Raw genomic sequence first — 21296 nt, 5'->3', positions numbered from 1 at the left:
CATTTTGGTTTGGAACACTGATTTTAAGTTCATTTGCATATTAACCACATTCTATAATTGGTCACATTGATGATCGGATCATGGTGTCTCTTCTACATACATGCAGATGCACTGAATTCGACTGTATATTGATCATACTTCAATTTAGATAGTGTGCAAGTTCAGATAAACGTGACACCTTGACTATTAACTCATTTGTACGTTCAGTGAATGTATGTAATAAAGCCGCAGATCGAAATGGAATGCACAGTGAAATTGATTGTGATCCAGACTGGTGAAATGGTCATAAGCTCATTTGCATATCTAATTAATGCATAATTGTGCAATTCGATAACCACTTTTTTGTTGTGTACACACAAACCTATATTGGCGCTTACATTAGCACCACCCAGCTATTCAGTTGCAAGAGGCCGAGAAAAGGGATCTTTCGACAGAAATTCTCGGGACAGAACAGTAAGTATTGTGTTCATCAGTTTTTCAAGGTCGTCGGAAAACGACCTACAGAAATGATGAACAGAGGGGTTGTGACATGCAAGAGTCAAGAGAGAGAGAGATCATTTTGAGACAACTATATACTCTTTATTTAAGGAAAATACAGCACCGAACAGGAAAGATTACATCTTTAAGCTGTTTCTCTTCATTGGACTAGATCATAGTTAAATCTCTATACTATTTACACTAGTACAACACAGCTTCGGGAAAACTGAATTGCTGGCATGAAAAGAGATTCGTAAATCACATTTAATCACAGAGCGAAGGCAAAAACACAGTTACTTGGAGTGAATACCTAAAAGCAGACGTCTGCGGTTTGCTCTTCTACTAGTGTCGACAGAATTTTATGAGCCTCGTGTTTTAGCCTCCTCCTCACTTCCTTCCGAGGTCTAAAACAAAAACTCATAATGATTCTTGTACAGAATTTCTAGTTTTACGATGAGCAGTTACAACTCTGTGTTTTTCTTACGTTGGAAAACAAAACTGCATCGATCCATCACAGCTCTGGAGTGTGGAAACGCTACCCATAAACCGGGTTCATCGCAACAGTGCGAGGTTACTTGTGGAAATGAAAAACATAAATGTTTACAAATGTGTGAAACATTCTGTGTCAAAATCAGCGCCCTCTTTCAGAAGTCTCTGAGGGTTATTGCGTTAGACGAGAGAAGAAACCAATCAATTCTAGTCCTCATTAGCTACAACTGCAGGGTGGTAAGGGGGTGATTCAGTTATGTTGTCAGCAAATTGAAAATCTCTTTGGTTGTGCATTGTTTGTATCCCCTGAGAAAGACTATTGTACTTGACCAAATTAAATAAGTTTAGCGTTAGTTAGTACATCCATTGAAGGCTTTTATCTCTTGGCATTATAACATCCATTGAAGGCATTTATCGCTTGGCATTATAAGCAGCAAGCAGCACACTGTGCATCACAATTAGGTCAATGTCCTAAATCTACTGAATTCTAATCCCCTAATAATATCTGTGCACGTGTATTTCCAAAGTGGGACCCCAGCGAGAAGCCCGACCTAAGCCCTGGTGTGATGGACTACACAATATTTAAGATTGTCATCAACTTTGTGAATATGTTAGAAGTGGTGGTAAAGGAAAGACGGAAATTTTGTTGTTCCCGTGTATCAGGCAGAGTTGCATCGCATTGAAACGAATGATCGTACAATTTGCCTTAAAGAAGCTGATGACGAGTTGTACCAAATTTCAGCCTTCAAAGAAGAAGGGTGCCGACCACGGGACTTTTTTTTAGGATTGCGATTTCTTTAAACTTTAATTTCGAAAAGTGTTTGTTGCAAGTTTCAAGCAAATGACAATATTAAAATTGCTGCAGCATTTCCACATGGAAGTCCATGGAATTGCACTGCATGGACCGGTATGTGGAAAAATTTTCCACCTTAAAATATGCAAAAAGTCCTGTCCAACAGGTTTCAAATTTAGCGTGAAGGCTTACCGCAACTTTCGTTTGGTTCGCATTTTCAAATTTGAAACACTGATTTCATTCAATATTTCCTGACATCACTGCAAATCATCACAGTTTTATGCGATAAAAAATTTTCCCGGAGTTTGCAATATTCAAAATATTGCATTGCTTAATGATTTACGGTCTTTTGGTCACAAATATTGCATAGCGTCTCCAAATCACTCGAATAATTGTACCCCCGAAACAACAGTTTAGATATCTTTAATTCCTCCTTATTGCTGCCATAATCTGCAGTTGTAAAAACTATCTTTAAATCGAAGAAACAGTCCCATGATTTTAGTGAAATTTCCGGTACAAATGCATATTCTTCATTTATTGCAACTCCGTGGTTTCATGACAGCTAGGTCGAGCTCAAGGATTGTGGGGTCCCCTTCAAAGTAACACAGTTGCAGTGCGCGTGTAGTCAGACTCACTACGCTAGCTGTGAATTTAATACAGTATGGCGGTGGGTCGCTATTGTTTAGCGGGTGTGGGCCGCAAAATAACCTGCTTTCAAACAGCAGTGCGCCACCATAGAACCACCTTGATAACGTGGCATACTTATAGGAGATGCACATAAATTTCGACAATAGTTACAAAACCTCACATTTATAATGATTCTAAACATCTAAGTTCCTATCCCTGTACAGTTTAATTATAATATACACCAGTTGAGCCTCCAGGCTTTTTTGTTTCCAATTGAGTGAAGGGATATGTCCTACTCAAGGATAGTCTAACCGGTTCAAACCGGTATGATATGATAATGTTCTACTCAGGGTTAAATTATCCTTGAGTAGGGAACACAACTCTCTACACTCCATGGCAAAGAAGTTTCAAACTCTTATTGAGAAAGTAAGGCCAAAACGGAAGACAACAGTAGCACTGTCAAGATGGGTCGGATCGAGCTGGCGTCCCCGACTTGCAAATCGTTGACGTACACCGTTCTCTCGTTGAGTGGCTGGGGTGGGCGGAAGTTCTGTAACATCAGCTCCACCGGTTCGCCGGATGCGGACTCTCTCAGCTGTCTGAAAGCTGCCATCTGTCGAGACATAAAAGAAACAACTTTTGTCACTTTTGCTCGAAGTACTTCTGAGCCTTTGCACTTATTTAAGGTGGTATGTGCCTCAAGAGCGAAACATTCTCTTTCTAAATCAAGCATTGAAATCAGGAGTCGACTTGCACATTTTTGTACCAGAGAAACAAATTACCCAAGATTTACCGATACTTGAAATTTAAGTTGGCCACCCCCTGTGTAAAATCTATGGAAAACAATACTTTTTTTTATTTAAAAAAAAACAAAGAAAAACTAAAGCTGTGATTTTTTTACTCCCTGAAGCTTCAAAAATGAACCCGTACAAGTAGCCCGCAGGGCCGAAATTAAACATGTGGTCTTGTGTACTATTACGATTTTTGCCTGTTGACGATTGGAAGCCCAGTGTCTGCGTCTCACTTTTACAAGTGTGACAACAAGCAAAAACATGGCTTAATAGGAACAACAATGCAAATTTCAACAGAAGTTTTGAAGTGAAGTTATGAAAATATTGTCAAGTTGCAGATATTTTGGGATTGAAACTATAGTAAAATAGATAAATTTATCTATTCTCCATGAATCACACATCGGGGATAATAGGTAAAGTCTGTTTTAAACACTCCCGTGTAGAATTGTAAAAATTGAACCCGAATTAGCTGAAAAAGTTTCTGAGAGTTGCCGCATTAGGGCGCTATGAAATTTCTGCTTGGATGTGACCACAAACAACCCTTGACGTGATCTACAGTTTGAATCACGGGCCGCTTCCACCATAGCGCCCCCAACACGTACCTGTTCTTCCGAGATAGAAACTGGATTCTTCATTACGGTCCATACGACACTTTCGAAACATCCCGGTGACGTCAGTCCTCCATCGTAGCGGTAGAACTCTTCTACATTTTCAGGGAACAGTGGAAGAACGGGAAAGGGCGTTTCCAATTGAAGAGTCGTCCCTGTAAATCATGAAGTTATAATGTAAGCGAACGTATATATGTGCGTTCATACGTACGTACATACATACATACATGCACAGACAGACCCCGGAGACAGACATACATTGCACACTGACATACACACACACACAAACACATATACGCTTACATACATACATAATGTTAGTCGACCATGGCTACATGTTAAAAGTACCGTTTGATAAATTAAATAGGTCTTTAACGAAAGTAGACTGCAAGATTCAGTCGTGTGCGGGCGCTCCGGCGCGCCGTACTCCGACCTACGACCCCTTAGTAAAGGGTCGTATAGGTTGCAGTGCGCCGGAGCACCCCGGCGTACATATTAACATATTAATATTGAAGATAGGAACGTAAATCTATACCCGAAATCCAATACTTATGCTACCACAAACTAAAAAAATACATAACGCAGCGAGTTAACAAATCAGAGAGCGCTCACTGACAAAAAAAAACTTTTCACCCTAGTCAGACGAATCAACATTACCACAATTATAAAGAGCAATGACATTGAATAGAAGAAAATAGGCTTACCTGGATAAGTTACGTTTACAAGACTATCTATCAGAGGCTGGAATGCTGGATTATCCTCGTCGCCGACCTTCGTATTTAAGTAACAGAAACCGAAAAAGAATAAAAATTATTGACGTCTTTGGTTAAAGTTCACAACAAACGTCATTAAATAAATCCCGGGGTCTGCGTGACGTGACAGATATACAGTTAATTGGCACACAGACAGATACACAGTCAGTATATAAGAGTGGTCACATCTCTTCGTGTTTGTCATTTTAGGTTGTCCTGAGGGGTTTTACATGTGACAGACCCTCTAACAGGAGAGCTGTTTTTTCTCTTATCTTTAAAGTGGCAATCTGCGAATGTTCTAAACGTGATCGAGTTTTCTATCATATGAGTTGATAATGGTTCAAATTGTTGAGGTTCGGTGAGACTTAAAATCTTTACCCGTTTTTCAACATTTAGACCACCGATGAAATGGAAAACGCAATTAGTCAACGGCGAGACTTCATCGCACGAAATGTTCCCTTAGTCCTATTCCCAATTTCTTTGACTGACAAACCCCAATTAAAAATATCATAAGTAGTTTCCGTCACAGAGCTGGAGCGCCCGCCCACGGTCGAGTCTTTCGGTCTATTACCTCGATGAAAAATCCAAGGACTGCCAAACCGTCAGACTTATCCAAAGCTTCAACGACAGTGGAATATTTCTGGTAGTTATAATTTACCAGGTGGAGCTGCAATGAAAATATCAGTAATTTTGTATTAGTACTTATGTCGACTTATGTCGCCCTCCTGCTATTTGACAGCTCGTGGATTTATTTTGTCGTTTGAGGGAGTTCGATTTCTTCGTTTTCAGCTACGCACGCTCCTTGAAGCGAAAAGAAGTCGGCTTACTTCTCCAACGCTGAACAATGGCGGCGCTGTGAGGAGGCTCATTCATCAAGATGAAATTTAGAACCATCCGGTAAAACAAAGTGGGCTAACAGGGTACGAGACTTTAGAGCATGTCAACGAAGATCTAACACGGCTTTCTGTACAGTCAAAGATATACAGTCGTTTTTTGATGTTCTGCGACCCTTTTAAACAAATAATGTAAGGATTTTTAACATTACAAGAGTGCAAATCTTCCCTTATAGTCTATTAATGTTCTTGCTATCCAAATCGATGTTTGTAATCAAGTCTTGCCGTCCGGTCACCCAACTCATTTTCAGGGTTGTAATGATGCGAAATGGTCACAGAGATTTTTGTAGAAAGCCATGTTTCGCATCAAATGTCACAGGCTCACCTTTGAACCGATTATGAACCTTGAACTTTCATAAGCTGAAGAGATTTTCGTCTTTGTTCCGCCACACTACGTGTAATACTTACCTCCGCTGCGTACGGCATTCCGTTCAGAAAATGTTCGGAGCCCACCGCACTGGTGTTTCCCCAATGGAGATGGAACTGTGCCGATTTGAATTTGGTTGGTAACCCGCCACCGCTGACGTAATAACCATCATCCGGGAACTCCACATTAACTGGAAAAAAGGTAGAGGGAAGATTCGGTTCGCAAAATTAGCACTTAGTACTCGGTTTGAAGCAGCCGCTAGGGGGCCTACCAAATGAAATAACAATAGATTGAAAAGCCTTAGTGCATTGTCGCTGTGTTCGAGTGATATATTCGCCATCCTCTAAAATCAAGTCTGATGCCCTGGCAACACCGAACTCGCCATTCGTCGGAACGTTATTCTGGTTAGCCCCCATCTAACATCACCACAATGAAAGGAACATTTTATATTACCAGTGCGAAAGTTAGCATGAACCATACACCCTATGGTCTGAATGAATTTTGTGGTTTATTGGGACCCATATCTTGTCAAGCTCTTAGAATGCCCTTCGGGGACAGATATTCGAACAATTCTTTTGTAATCCACCACTTGTGGGGTTCAATGTAAAGGTTTTGTAGTATAAAGGAAAACATTTCACATACTTAGATTTTCGAAAATCGAACATTTTATTTTTCCCCATAGAGACCAACACTGGGATGGCGGCCATTTTGAATTTCAAATATCGGTAAAAGTAAAGAAATGTGTTTCTCTATTTCCAAACTTTTCACGTTAACCCCCCGGGCCGATTTTTATACTCGACTTGGTAGAGGAGAATGGTTGCAAGTTTCAATGAGGAGAGTTTGGGCAAAAGGTTAAGTCTTTTACTTTCGAGGCGCGTACTAACGTTAATAACATTTTGACCTGCTGTTAACCCTAACAGTTTGACCTGCTGTCAACCCTGCAATCTATATTTAGCGCCGCCAGTGAGTGAGGAGGACATTTAAAATTATGAGTTGCGCTTCAGTGACCTCGAAAGTAACACCGCCGTAAGTTTGAGCTGACATCCTTTTATCTGGAAGTCTTGTCCAAATATCGAACAGAGAAAGAAAGGAATGTACGGCCCGTTTTTTCCTGGGCAGGTACACGGCACAGTACTGTAGATTTCCCATAATTCATTATGATTTGTATCCTCGGAGATTCCCCAGAGAAGTCTACCAGGTCTCCCATGTGTAGACAAATTCATAGACTAGTTGTAAAAATTCTGAAAACGTACTTTTAAGGACACCATTCTTCTCAATTCTCATTTTAAATTATTTGGAAAATTATGCAAGATTGAGAGAGGAGATAGCATTTATGTAAAATTTTCCACTGATTGTGTCTTCAGCCATACAGAATAATGTGATGGAAAGTAGGGAGACCAGTTGCACTGGTTTTTTGAAACAAAAGGAAATTGATTTTTTCAGATGGAAATGACAAAAGAAATTTGCATTCTAAGTTTTCTCAGAGAATGACCCTGAGTTCGTCATAACTTGCTGCCTAAAAAGTATGGCATTTGTAGTACCTACAGAACGTGACTTCCATTGTTGTTTATCGGTTATTTTGAAACTTTCACTGAAATTTCTAAACGTACTTTTACTTGATATTATTTATCAATTATTCTGATGCTGCACATTATTGCTTGCATACAGAACTGAAAAAGTTATTGGAAACGTAACCTTCAAGGATACAAATCAAAGAGAATTGTGGGTAATTTATTGTACTGTGCACGGTGTCCTAACAGGTGAAAAATTACAGTTATCTGCTCGGCTTGACAAAGTGCAAACTTTTCGGGGTTTTCGTTTTCAGAGATCGGCGGCGATGTATACTGGGATAAACAGAGCACGCAGACGTAAGTTACCCAGGCAGGTGCTTTTTTGCTCGGTCATTACGAGTGAAACCCTGCAAAAATTGAAAATTGCAAAATTTCGTTCAAATGTAGCGCCAGGAAACCATCGTTTTCACAGTAAAGCAAAGAATAAAAACGTCGAGCTGAGAGTCGCCGTTGCAGGATGTTGTAATGAATTCTAAAGCATGTCATACCTGCAGTGTATCATACCATATACCTGCAGTGTGTATCTGCATTGGAAAATCAATGCATCCCGCGGTAGAAAATAATCTCAATCAATTCTTACTTGAAGGAAAGCCTCGACATATGAGTTTTGACGCTATTATACAAATGAAAGAATTGACTTTTTAACAACACTTCATTTTCCAACTGAAAAAATACATTGCGTTCAGCCGTAAAGTAGTTGTACAGACTTTGCTGCTAGAGAGTACGCTTTGAAAAAAAATTATATATAGTGCCATGATGAGGGAAAACAAATATTGCCGGCAACCCAGTTTCCTCCACCCACCCCCAGATATCGAATGGTTCTCCCCTTACAATACGTTTCGCAGACTTCTCCGCGACACACGGACCTACCATGCCGATGACGTGCCAATATCTGATTAATTATCTTTTTCCCAAGTGGTATTTATTTCTATGGTTTGTCTACAGAGCCTGCTGAGAGAAAGGGGATTAACCTCCTTGCAGGTATACCGTTACCATCGATAATAATGGGTTTTGAGCGGTAGAAGGGTTGGGCGGTGACAAGACTAAAGAAAACATTCGCAACCAAAACCGCAAAGTGCTGCAGACATTCCACAAATTAATAAATTGTCTTGGACGACAGCTGGCCCCTCTTCTCCAGAGCTTTGATAATATAGACATTTGAGCAAACCAGGCAACTTAACCCTTTGAGCTCCAAATTCAATTTTGTCACCTTTATAAAATGTATCCCAGTCAATTTTTTTTCAGAATTTTGCCAAAAAAAAAAATTGTGATGAAAAGTGTAGCCAATGAAATGTGATGCCTGTTTGGTCCAAAATTATCGAGAAAATTACAGAAAAATTCATAAAAATTGGTAAAATGTTGCACTAAAATTTTAGAGGGAAAAATTACAGCACTCAAGGGGTTAAACACGAGTTCCCTCACCATTTAGGCATAAGATACATTAACCAGCAATGAATTCAAGTTGTTTTCATCGACGCGCACCCATATCCTGGTTAAGATTCCACACCTGGGTTTCGAACTCACCCAGACAAAAAAGAAAAAAAGTTGAACCATAATTACCTGTGTGTCCGGCGTTTCTTACGGTCAACGTGGCGCCCTGTGGGATTGCTGTTCCAAGCCAGTGAACTCGAATGTTCCCATGTTCTTTGGTTCAGCGTCATTTTCAATGATGTCTATCGGGGAGTTGCTCGTACCATTGCAGTCTGGATAGTATTGTCCCCATACACTCGGTCCTTTGAAGGTGAGCGGAATTTAAAAACAAAAGGAAAAAAACAACGAAAACGTGAACGTCAGAGTCGCACTACAGAATATAATGTTATTATCAAATGTCAGGAATCTAGGTCTGTTTTTTTCTGCATGCGAAAAAAAAACACACACAAAAAAACACTCATTCTATGCGCAAAAAAACAAACAAAACAAAACAAAAAAAACACTCATTCTAAATATATGAAATTAAGTCGTTGGATATATAAATTTAGACACGTTACACGAAATATGTCATGATATCGTTTTTATACGCAGCTAATATGGTCTTTACAGGAATACGGTCGTCGGAACTGCGCTCAAAGTCGTATGGGGCCCATACGACCAATGTAAACACTGTATCCAAGGTACGATGGTGATTGATGAAAGTTAAAACACGTCTGTCATGATCTACATCGTATAATTAAATGTTGCAGCTATGAAGATGAAGATGTTCATCTACACATCGTGTACGGAATACATTGTTTGTAAACAAGAAACTCGCGCAGGCGCAGTTGCGACGACCGTTTCCTTTAAGTTGCCGTTTACGGTAATAGACAGGCTACCATGGACTCTCGCGTGATGTGGTATCGTATTCTCTACTGGATCGATTGTTTTCCGTGTTTTAATCCACCGATCGATTTCTCTCCCTCCCATGGTCAAAGGAGACGTTTACTACAACTTTGAGATCGAGATTGCATGCAGGGGTGGGGGGAGGGGATTTGCACTTCGTGTAAAAGTTTACTGTTGATGGATTTCCCGTATTACCGATCAAGAAGGGCTCCAGAACTCGAACTTGATCGACGCCTGTCTGCCAATGCACGATACATTTTAAAATCCAATGACCACTTAAACAAAGGTGGATGGATGAACCTCTAAGGCCACTTTAAAAAAATCAATAACTGAATAATGTCGGTATTGTTGTTTTTCGTTCGCCAACCTTTTCGAAAACAATAGATTATGCAAGCCATGAATAATCAATCAAGCAATGTTTTCTGTGCCTCCATATATCGGCTCAGATGTTATCACATTGGAGAATGAAACTGGTGACCTTCGACATATTTTTTGGTAGTATGTCAGCACGCCATTGGCTGTCAATATTCCAAAGGTTTGTAATGATTTTACAATGATAATGATAACATTGCTTTAGGCCTATTTTGAGTATCAGCTTATATAACAATAGTGAACCAAGAACAAGACTATAAACATAAAAACATATCATATTAGAAAAACAATGTTAAACAATCTCTATACGATCTTTTCCAAAAATGGTAGGTATGTGCCTCAAAAGTGAAAGACTTAAACTTTTGCTCAAACTTTCCTCGGGGAATATTTGAACCATTCTTTTCCAAAATCAAGAATAAAATTCGGAGGCTACACTGCAAACTTTGGTACTAGAGAAACAAATTACCGCGGATTTACCAAAATTCGAAATTCAACTTGAGGATGGCCGCCATGATTCCCTGTGTTAATTGTCAATCCACAAAACTTTGTGGAGTGGCCGTGGTTAACTGTATGGGAAAAAAATTAAGATTGTCGAAAAAATTAAACGGTGAAAGTTTTCTTACACCAAGATCTTCAAAATGAACCCCCAACGAGTGGTAGATCAAATTAGAATTGAACTAGAAAGTCTGAATATCTGTTACCGGAGTGCATTCCACCTTAAAAGCACTGAAAAAAGACAAAGAGGCACCAGTTAAGGCATTTTGACTTTCTTTCAATCTCCGATAAAACGTTAATCGGAAAGTACCTTGGTTTTTTTTTCAAAAGATATTATATGATAATCTACAGAAGTGCTGGAGATACTGACCTTCCAATCAACAATAAGAAGTACATTTATACGAAGAGCGTTGTTATTTAGCAACGCGGGCAAAATTTAAATACACTACTCCGTAATACACTCCAATAAGTGAGGCACGAGACATCGACAAACAAATAAGCTTGACACAGCAACATTTTGAAAGATAACAGTACCAAAGTTCACAAATCAAAGAATTCGCTTCAGGATATGAAGACCTCATTTGACGCTTATTGTCGTCACCTTCATCACCCATGCAAATTCAATATAACGCCAAGATAGGAATGCTCATCACAAACAACTTTAAACTGGTTTCATCGAGGTAAACATGGGCGTGTGAAGGATGATATTTTGCACACGGCTCCAACCGAAGCGTTCTGTAGGAATGGGAAAACAAGACAAAGTCATCCCATTGGGGCGATCTACAAAGTGAATTGTGACAATGACAAACCGCCATTGTGTTTCGCGACCATTCAACCTATGGATGCAGACGTCCATTGAAATTCACAGCCCTTCATTGTGTTCAAAGGGTAATGACACAAGCTGGCCTCCAAATCACCGTCAGGCACAAATGAATTGTAGACAGCCTCGCTTTTTGCTGGCTGTGGTAGCAAGGGTAGGAGAATGTTCCAAAGTGCATTTTTCATTGACATTGATAAAGACATTGTTTAGATGAACTGCACATTCAAGCTGAAATATATACCATTCACTTGGAACGCGATACGGTCTAAGAGCTCATTCTAACAGCTTCACTTAGCTGTATTTATTGAGCAAAAATCATACGTATTTTCAGACTTGCCTTGGTCTCTTACACGGTTCTCCCTAGGATCAAGGGCAAGCATGTCGGAAATTTGCATAAAATTTACATAATTAATTTACATACATTAACATATATTAATTACATACACACACATAAAACAGTAACTGCAAATTGTAGTCATTTAATATGCCTTTTATTTACTCACACATTGCTGCATGAACGTACATATCAGGGGAATAAACAATTTAAGTTTACAGGTGCCAGGCACCATGAAGTGCAATAATTTCATACATGAAAACTGAACGGTCACATCTTGCTTTCTTCAGCAGTCGTAAAAATTCAACTCGTACTCTCATTGCATGGAGAAACATTTGCGATGAAACATTGCGTCACTTGTTTACGAAATTATACAGAGCAACGAAGCCACACAATCAGGGCTGTGTACCCCAGCGAGTTTTTGAGCACATTACGGTCACGGTCCCAATGAATAGAGGGACTGTTACGGTTTACCATAACAGAAAATTCATACGTATTTACACGTATGATCGTCACCAAAATTTATGAAACTAGTCGTTTCAGTAACTTGCCTCCTTAGCGAACCTGAAACGAGACCTGAACTTGAAAACAGCGCGAAACGCTCAAAGCCCACACTTCGACCGCCATCTTGGAAATCGCCTGACCTGTTTACGTCACATGGCACTGTAGACATCATTTCGCGACCAAAAGTTAATCCAAACTCATATTTTTAAAAACTTTGCGCGAAATAAAAAAAAGACGACAAGAATGCAAAAGAACGATTGCACGATTAACCAAAAAACTTGTAAAATGACAGTGACCCCACATCGAGAAACTAGGTCAAGTCAGCGTAGAGTAATATGACACACACGTAACGTGTGCAGCCCACGAACTCTACCGTTCTCCTGCTCTGATACTTTCACCGTTTGTGTGGCTGGGCACATTTAGAAGCAGGTTCTATATTGCGTGATGAGAAAGTTACGGTGCAGAGAGTGAGACGACACTGTCTCTCCTTTGATGTGTAACAACGAACTAACTTTATTGCGTGAAAAGAGGCGCGAAAGTCACCTCAACCTGTCAATCAACCTGAAAAACTTGCAACATTGTCTCAACTCAGTCTGAGGTATTTTTGCGTCCCGACAGTTTGTCTCAACAACAAAAAACAGAAAAATAATTAAAATACAAATGCGCATTCGTAATACTGCCATGGAGATTTCATGTAGACTAACCGTCATCAGGTATAGACGCCTTATAAACCTTTTTTGAGGGTCGCAATTTTGACCGATAGCCTTGACCACCACCGTTTTCACGGCGTCGACGTCACTGTAATCTCCCACGTAACTTGCCACTCACGGCGCTTGAACCACATGATCAAAGTCGCGCGGCCGCACCGATGTGCCGCTCGGCCGGTGTTTTTCAACACCTGTGTACGTGTCAATTGATTAATGTAAACTCGTCAATCGAAACGAAAAAGTCTATTCAGGACTAAAAACGATGTTGATAAGGCTAGTTTTGGCAGATGTCCCATGCCAATGAATACACTGAGCTGTCAAGTGGGGCTGTCAATCAAGGGTGTCGGGAAAAATCTGAAGCGTCACGGCATTGTAGAAAGCGTCACGGCGATCAAGGCAAGCGTCACGGAGACGTGATGCTTGAAGGGCCTAGGGAGAATCTGAGTCTTATATTAGTTCGTAAAAATCAAGCTTACAGTATCTATTTTCAGGGACCTGCGAATGGACATTCATTTTCTTGTTAAAATAAAACCATAAAATAAACCATGTGGGACATGCTGTACTTCACTATAGTTTTAACAAAACTTGACAAGACGGTGAACTATTAACGCGGCAAAATACGGGTTAACAATATCTAATCGTAGTTTTAAAGCAAAATCATGAAAATAATGCATAAATTTTAAACTAATTTGCCTCAGAGAAATTATATGATTTTGTCACAACGATTCAGAGACTTTGTTTCCTACGCACTATCAAAGCCCAATACGGCGAACAAGGGTGTTTTAAAATTAGCGTCATTAGCTATTCTGCTGTTTGTAATTTTTTTTTGTGGGTGGACTATGTTTTAACAATCTAATTATGATAATGTGAAATGAGTTATCTAAACAGCGGATGCACGAAGAATGCGCCCCGGGGACAAACTATTTGTGCTTTCAAACTTGATCTGCCGCTTTTGGGGGCTCATTTTGAAGTTCATGGAGTAACAAAAGCTTTTGTAGGCATTATTTTGTGAAAATCTATTGTTTTTCTTTTCCCCGTCATGTTAACATAAGAATGGCGGTCATTTTGAATGGAAAGGCGGCCATTTCGAATTTCCAGTGTCGGAAGTTGTGGTAATTTATTTCTTCGTGTTTAGCACCACAGTTTACAAGCCGACTCCTTATCTCTATGCTTGATTTCAAAACGGTATAATTTCAGCAAAACTTTATTTTAATTTGGAGGCGCCACTGTCTGTGTTCGAGACAAAAGCCAGCCGCGCCAGATATGGAGCACGACGACTTCGGTATGTAGGCGTAGTCATTATGATTATGATACTACCTTAAGAGCCGTGCGCTGTTCAACATTTGTCAATGACACGGGAGCGAATGTGTATAGTGCAATGAATAGTATATGAAAAGAAAATGAGCTCAGACGACGGGTTGTTTTTCTGTTGTTGGAACGTCTGTAACAATTGGCGCATAATATGTCAAGGCAGCGATGCTCCATTGACTTATCCATGGATACAGTAGTTTTGAGTATTTCTATCTTTTGGGAGTAAAATGAAAATTGGCGGGAGGATAATTACTGCGACATTCAATTCATCTACGTAACAACTACATGAAATGGCTGTGCGACATAAAAACAGAAATAACCCACAAACAAACATTTCCGAGAGAGCTTCAAAAGTAATCTAATAATTATAGGACACGACCCCCGGTCAGAATAGATCCATAATTTGCATAAGACTACTTCACTCCTACAGCATTAGGTAAGAGATCCTTTGGGCCCCATCATACCTTGAAATCAAATTAATCGTGGACCTTCCTTGGAAGGAGTACATCAAATACTACTTTTGGAGGGGTTTAGAATTATGGTTAGGATTAGTGTTGTTTATCCTACCTATAAAAATGGGCCTTAAGGAACTCAGTATTTATAGAAACGAGTCGAGAAAAAAAACACGGGTGTGGTACATTTGGTTATGAGAGGAGTTAAGGAACAAACTTCAAGTCTGATCACTGACAAGCGAACAGAGGAATAAGATTAAGATCACCATATTGCAGCGTGGCACTGAGTGAATTGTTTGCTCTCAACCCTTCTCACGCCATGCTTTCTAGTAGCATACCTGAAGTACCGCGTTCGTGAAGGGACCGCGCCCCTGTGAATATTGAAGGTTCGGACCTGAGAGGGTGAAACTCAAAGCTCTCGCCAGGGCAACAAATTTTTTCGCGTGAAAAACACACTACAGACACCAAATTCGCATAGACCAGCAAGTAAACAAATGCGACTCATTAGCTCCTCATTGAAATAGCCAAATTCGAGGAGGGCAAGAATCCATACAAGCTGTGACAGCAATCCATCTCTGTATAAAAAAATACCAGCTTGAATTCTTTAGACTACTCACCATTGTTCGGTCCGTAACCATAATCAAAGTCCCCTGGAACGAAAAAAAAAGAGTGATCTTAAAGCATCGTGAGCAAAATCTTTTAATATTATTTCCAAGGATATAAGTTATGTCGTGTTATGACTCGCAGGGAGATCGGTGGCTAGAACACTGCGGAAGCAAACCTAAATAAATTGAGACATATATTCATGCCTGGCGAACAAAATTTAAAATCAAAACTGCAACCAATTCGAAAGTTTTTTATTTTTATTTTTAAGGCTAATGTGTAATGAAACCAAGTGAAAGCGCTGTCTAAGTGGCAGTAATTTATTATGCATTGATCTTCATCCATAGGACGCCGCTGTGGACATATTATACCTGCTTCAGATTGCAACAACGTGAGCAAACGGTGATTGCATGCGGAAGCAGCTATAGCTAACTCGTAAAACTGAACTCCTTTCGGACTATAGAAGAACATGTGTTATGTAAAGATTCCCTCAACAAATGCAGCTTGAACAAAGAGAATCATGGCAAATCTTCGTTTGAGTCGAGAGGTCAACCCCCTGGAAACACTCAATAGGGATGGGACGTGTTTATATTAGTGCTTGCTCATGGGCGTGACGTCAGCGACACATTTTCCTCCACTGGTGTCAGAGCAGTCATCGAGGGATCGTTTACAGCAGTAATTTTTTAATGCAAGCGAACTTTTAAGGTTCTTCGCTCGAAGGGAATGTGATCACAATAGAAGGTAGACAATAACAAGGTCACCAAGTTTCCTACTTATAGTGAGAGTATTAAAGTTCCTCATTGCCAGATACAAACAGTAGCTTTTATGGACCGAGACCCGTGACTAAATAATTTCCTCTGGCATTGAGACACAAACTTGTACACAGCAGACCGATTTGACAATCAAAACCTTTTGAGGAGAAAAGAAAATGACATGCTTTCTATAGGCCGGGCAATTTGAGTACAACACGACCTCACCGGTTTATTTGACGCCCTCGTCAACGTGCGATTCAATGGATAGATGTCCTTTTATCTCCACCGACACGCACCGTGGCGGTACGAGTGCTTGCAATACAGCCAGGACAATCTATACTGAAAATGATCTTTGACGGAAAATCCGTAAACGTTTCGCAGTTATCCCGTAAAGTCCCGTTTTTAACGCTTCACCCTTCAAACATGTTTTTGTATCGTTCCTTCGAATTTCGCAGGGTCTGAGTAACAGCTAGTTACGTCGCTCATGGAGATAGAAAAAACGGTCTTGCTCCATGCGTCGCCCTTACACTAGAAGCAAAGCCATTTGGTGACATTGTGTCACTGAGCAAAAGGAAAAGAAAGAAAACTTGCAAAATCAACAGATCGTCAGATTCATCGATAAAAACGAAAACATCCATTATCAAAAGTTCTATTTCGACCCAATAACTCAGTGCTAAACACCTCTTTGACAAGTGGCGAGGTCAACGAACACAAGTCGTAGTCCGACTTCTGGGTTTTCCAATACTATAAATGTCATGTTAGAAATCGCGGGCGTTAAAGATATGTCAAGTAATTTTTTTACCTGCGCTTGAGGCGAAACCAAGCAATGTCGCCAGGAGGAGACTGGAAAGCAGTTTGGCGAAAAGTTGTTCCATCCTGGACGTTTGACTGAAAACAGATAGAATTGCGAGTCCCGATGCCACCTCTCCAAGACCGGCCCAGCACAATGGGGTAGAAAATCAATGCCCACATATGTATTATGGCATTTCAGGTAGGCTATGGCATTTTGTTGGAGGGGTGGTTCAAGTATGTGAACGAGCTCTTTTTACATGTCTTCTTTTGTCTCTTCTGAGAAAAGTATCGTTCTCGACCAGCGAGGTGATTATTACCAGCGTTGGAAGTCCCCTGTTATTTGGGGCTTCCTCTGTGTTTTTGGCGTTTCCGTCGTTAAATTGTAAAAACCTAAGTTCGTATTTTCAGAGCTGGTCAGTTCACCACCTATGTATTGTCATTCTATTGTCTCGAAGGAAGGCTGATCGAAAGTTTTTGATCGGTCGCGGCCGCAATTGGCTGACGTTTGTCAGGAGGGCGATTTGTGATTGGTTGATGTGGCTGGAAATCAACACCTAACAGAACAACACCTTCACTGCAGCTGAGGGCCATCGGCTTACCCAAGCTTTAGTTGCACATTCCAAGCTCTGATGAATCGTCTAATGCAAATGTGTTTGGACGAAAGGTGTTTGAGGTATCCACCATATTATGCCATCTGCAGAAAAATACCGCTGAGAGGCAGTGCTCCTATCCTGGCAATGTGCGGTGGCTTGGAAGGTTGTATCTGACTGGTAAAGAGACTGGAAGCTAGTGGGATTTACGGAAATATTTCAATAAGCACAAGTAACACTCACTTTCAGATCTGTGTGCGACTGATTGTGTTAATTTGTAGTTCACGCTCTGACATGCCGCGGGTTTGACCCCCAAATACCAAACACACACACACACACACACACACACACACACACACACCACACACACACACACACACACACACACACACACACACACACACACACATATATATATATATATATATATATATATATATATATATATATATATATATATATATATATATATATATATATATATATATATATATATATATATATATATATATATATACATACACACAACTGAGTTGATCAGGATAATCTAAAATATTACATTTCCACTACAAATTTGTTTCGTATAGGCTGCAGAGCCGCCTACACTCATCGGGTGGCTGTGATCGACTGAAACTTTAGGCGGGAAACGATTTCTTTTGTTTTGTTTTTGTTGGCACCTGTTTGTTGCAAAAGGTTGAATAATTAGTGACTGCACAAGAGAAATTTTCTCCTGTGTCTGCAGGTCGATACTAATTCGTTTCTATTGTTGAGGGAGCACATTTCTGGATATCTGAGGAGATATCCAGAAATGTGCTCCCTCAACAATAGAAACGAATTAGTATCGACCTGCAGACACAGGAGAAAATTTCTCTTGTGCAGTCACTAATTAATAATTATTCAACCTTTTTGCAACAAACAGGTGCCAACAAAAACAAAACAAAAGAAATCGTTTCCCGCCTAAAGTTTCAGTCGATCACAGCCACCCGATGAGTGTAGGCGGCTCTGCAGCCTATACGAAACAAATTTGTAGTGGAAATGTAATATTTTAGATTATCCTGATCAACTCAGTTGTGTATTTAGCTCTACTCTAGTATTGAGCACTCTACTCCAGCTGATCTTGAACTAAACAAGTATATATATATATATATATATATATATATATATATATATATATATATATATATATATATATATATATATATATATATCTGTTTTTAAACGCCACGAAAAGCTACTTTGTGATTAGATCAGGTCAAAACAGAGTTATTAAATTAGTGAACGCATCACTTTGAATCAAGCATTGTTTTTTTTTCTTTCTCTTGAGCGGAGATCGATGATGGAGAAATGAAGTATTATGGTCGCAAGATGGCGTGCTTTATACAAACTACATCTTAATCCCTTTCCAGCGTTGAAATGATCAGAAATCAATACAGACATGAACATTTGCTGTTATCTACGTGCTTGGAAAGAAACCATGGCCAGATATATTTCCTAATCCATTTGCCTTGTTCATGATATCACAAAACATCTGTACAGATCTGTTGCAAGCATCAGTGGGGACTGGGGCAACCGACGTAAGGTTTTTGAACGTGTTTTGCTGCGTTGGCGAGATCTTGTTATTAATTCTTCATCATCTATTGATTTTTGATAATCGATTGACTTATAACAGTTTTGGTGATCTTTCAAAATTAACTGTAACTTTTGAGGTATATTCCGGTGATGCCTTTGTGTTAGCCAAGTGCAGTTTCGTGTTCTACTCCAAAAGACACGCCTAAACGTTTAGCGTTCAACTCTGTAACACAGCCCGTATCTGTGTTAACATGTCCAACACTTGTTTTTGTGGCTGAATTTGAACTCGTACTGGAATTCATTTGTCAACCCATTACAATATTGCAATTATGTACGCGATGAGTTATGTATAGAGACGGCACTTTGTCTTTCTACATAAGGCCAAGAACAAGAGAATACACTTGTTTTCGAGAAAAAAATACATTCAGAAAATTTAATATTCCGACAAAAGTTCCAGGTGACCGAATCACCATTTTGCCTCACGACCGATTTAGCGGAAATGCATAATTACATTCAAGGTATCAACTGGCAAATGGAGCTTACAGATACGCTGTAGTTTTCCCAACCAACTCGCTATAGTGACAGGGCTTGAAAAAGCTGGTATTCCACTACTGAGTTTTGTTTTGTTTTTGTTTTTTTTGGGGGGGGAGGTGTTAGACCCGGAGCCGAGGCAGCGTGTATCGTTAACTGTGGAGGTGGGCAGTAAGATGGGCGAAGATGCAGCTGTCTGTTGCTTCAAAGGTGATAAATGAAACGCAAATTTGCAAATCACTTTAGGCTATTCATAGGAAAACCACAGGTAATTGTAGTGGTTGTCTGAGGCTATATGCACATGTACATGTCATAGGTCTGACACCAGACTGCCTTGGCTGATATTACGAGTGGCGACATAAATCGTGGCTGCGCGCAATCCGATAGGGCGACCTGAAAAATTCCTCGTTCCGGATCAGAACACATGTGGTTCATTCTCGCCCCAAGTCCTCACGACAGACGTGCGTTTTATTCTCTACTGGTATTAGCCGGATAAAACCAGATTCCGAGCATTTCCGAGGTCGGCAAAAATATCTTTTAGTGAGGACTTGTACTTTCCGCGGCAAAGGAAACCTAAGTGTCCGAAGACAAAGATGTAAAATTACTCTAACGAGTAAATTAAAATTGTTAAAGCGCGGAGTAGCTAATCGGCCGGGCAACTGTTCGTACTGACTGACCTAATTGATGTGTCGGACGGAAGGCTGGGAAGTGCGTTCAGTTTGTGAGAGAGTCTTGAATTTCCCCCTTGGGCACACTGGTCACTTAACGGCTAGGGTTGTTTTTCAGCTGTGTAACAAAACAAAATGATGAAAGGAAACCTTAAAAGGAAAAGTAAATGACTTTCATCAAGTATAGCAAGCCAGTGCGAGCGAGAACCATCTTCTGCATTCTTAGCATTTTCACTTGGCGGTAGCAGCGAGACATCTACTTCTGTGTCCTACCTCCACTGTTCAAGAGCGCCATTATGGTTATGCACAGATCAGCTGATCTGTGTAATGGTTATACACAGATCAGCTGATCTGTGTATAACCATAATGGCGCTCTTGAAGAACCCTATATAGGGTTGTCCAGCTGCCCTTCTTTGCTTTGTTAAGTAAAGCAACTTGAAAAATTGCGGCGATTTGTAACATTGCCAAAAAAGTTGATTACTATTTTTCTAGCCTTCAAAATATGACATGAGTTTGCAAGGTGTATGACCTCAAACTGACAGTTTCTCTATGAAAAAAAATGCACAGTCTAACAATTTCGTGAACTGAGTACCGAAGCTACAAATGCAGAACAGTGATTTCAAATCTCTAATAATATAGGAAATCTCACTGCAGATAAATCGAAGAAAGAAATGATGAGAAAACTATTTGTTGCAATTTTGACGACCCCCTCCCCGCCCGCTATGTTTTCTAATGCCAACTACAGCGCCTCGTTCTACTCACGAACGCACGTTGAGCCACAGTGTCATGTTTAGGTAAAATGCATGGTCATTGTCGACAAGAGAATTCCGGTCCGGAATTGAATTCAAACTACAGTAATATCAGTGTCGTTTACACATGAACTGAGACGCTGGGCCCGCACGCCAAATAAATGCCGTTTCAGCATGCTTTGGGGAGTTGAAAAAACAATTATCAAAAGCTACAGGTAGGAGCCCTTCGAGCTGCTTGCTGAAAAACCCAAGGGTGGCAAACCGTGACTGGATTCGAACAGTGTGATGGTTTTATGTTAGAAGAACGTGTCCTACTCTATGTATTTCTGCCAGCACACAATTGTACAGACACGTGTGCCAAGT

General features: G+C 40.1%; 1 protein-coding gene across 1 annotated transcript; it reads right to left on the bottom strand.

The window, feature by feature from the left end:
• Positions 1-554: 554 nt before the first annotated feature.
• On the bottom strand, positions 555-17276 carry LOC139145420 (carbonic anhydrase 14-like). The gene is made up of 8 exons (XM_070716588.1): positions 16837-17276; positions 15297-15329; positions 8929-9101; positions 5839-5987; positions 5109-5204; positions 4490-4556; positions 3780-3940; positions 555-2999 (listed from the first exon to the last, which is right to left on the bottom strand). The coding sequence occupies exons 4-8, from the start codon at positions 5854-5856 to the stop codon at positions 2802-2804; spliced, it is 540 nt and encodes a 179-aa protein (XP_070572689.1). The 5' UTR covers positions 5857-5987; positions 8929-9101; positions 15297-15329; positions 16837-17276; the 3' UTR covers positions 555-2801.
• Between the last annotated feature and the right edge of the window lie 4020 nt (positions 17277-21296).

Source organism: Ptychodera flava, chromosome 12, assembly GCF_041260155.1.
Source record: "Ptychodera flava strain L36383 chromosome 12, AS_Pfla_20210202, whole genome shotgun sequence".
Classification (NCBI taxonomy): Eukaryota; Metazoa; Hemichordata; class Enteropneusta; family Ptychoderidae; genus Ptychodera; species Ptychodera flava.
The sequence above is the reverse complement of the archived record's forward strand: the minus strand, read 5'-3'. Positions and strand labels throughout refer to the sequence as shown.

What these genes read in the sequence shown, in the direction of transcription:
- LOC139145420 (XM_070716588.1), bottom strand. An exon ending in TCCTTGGATTTTTCATCGAG is followed by an intron (nt 4,557 to 5,108) that starts GTAATAGACCGA and finishes TTAAATACGAAG; the next exon opens with GTCGGCGACGAGGATAATCC. An exon ending in TGTAAACGTAACTTATCCAG is followed by an intron (nt 3,941 to 4,489) that starts GTAAGCCTATTT and finishes CATGATTTACAG; the next exon opens with GGACGACTCTTCAATTGGAA.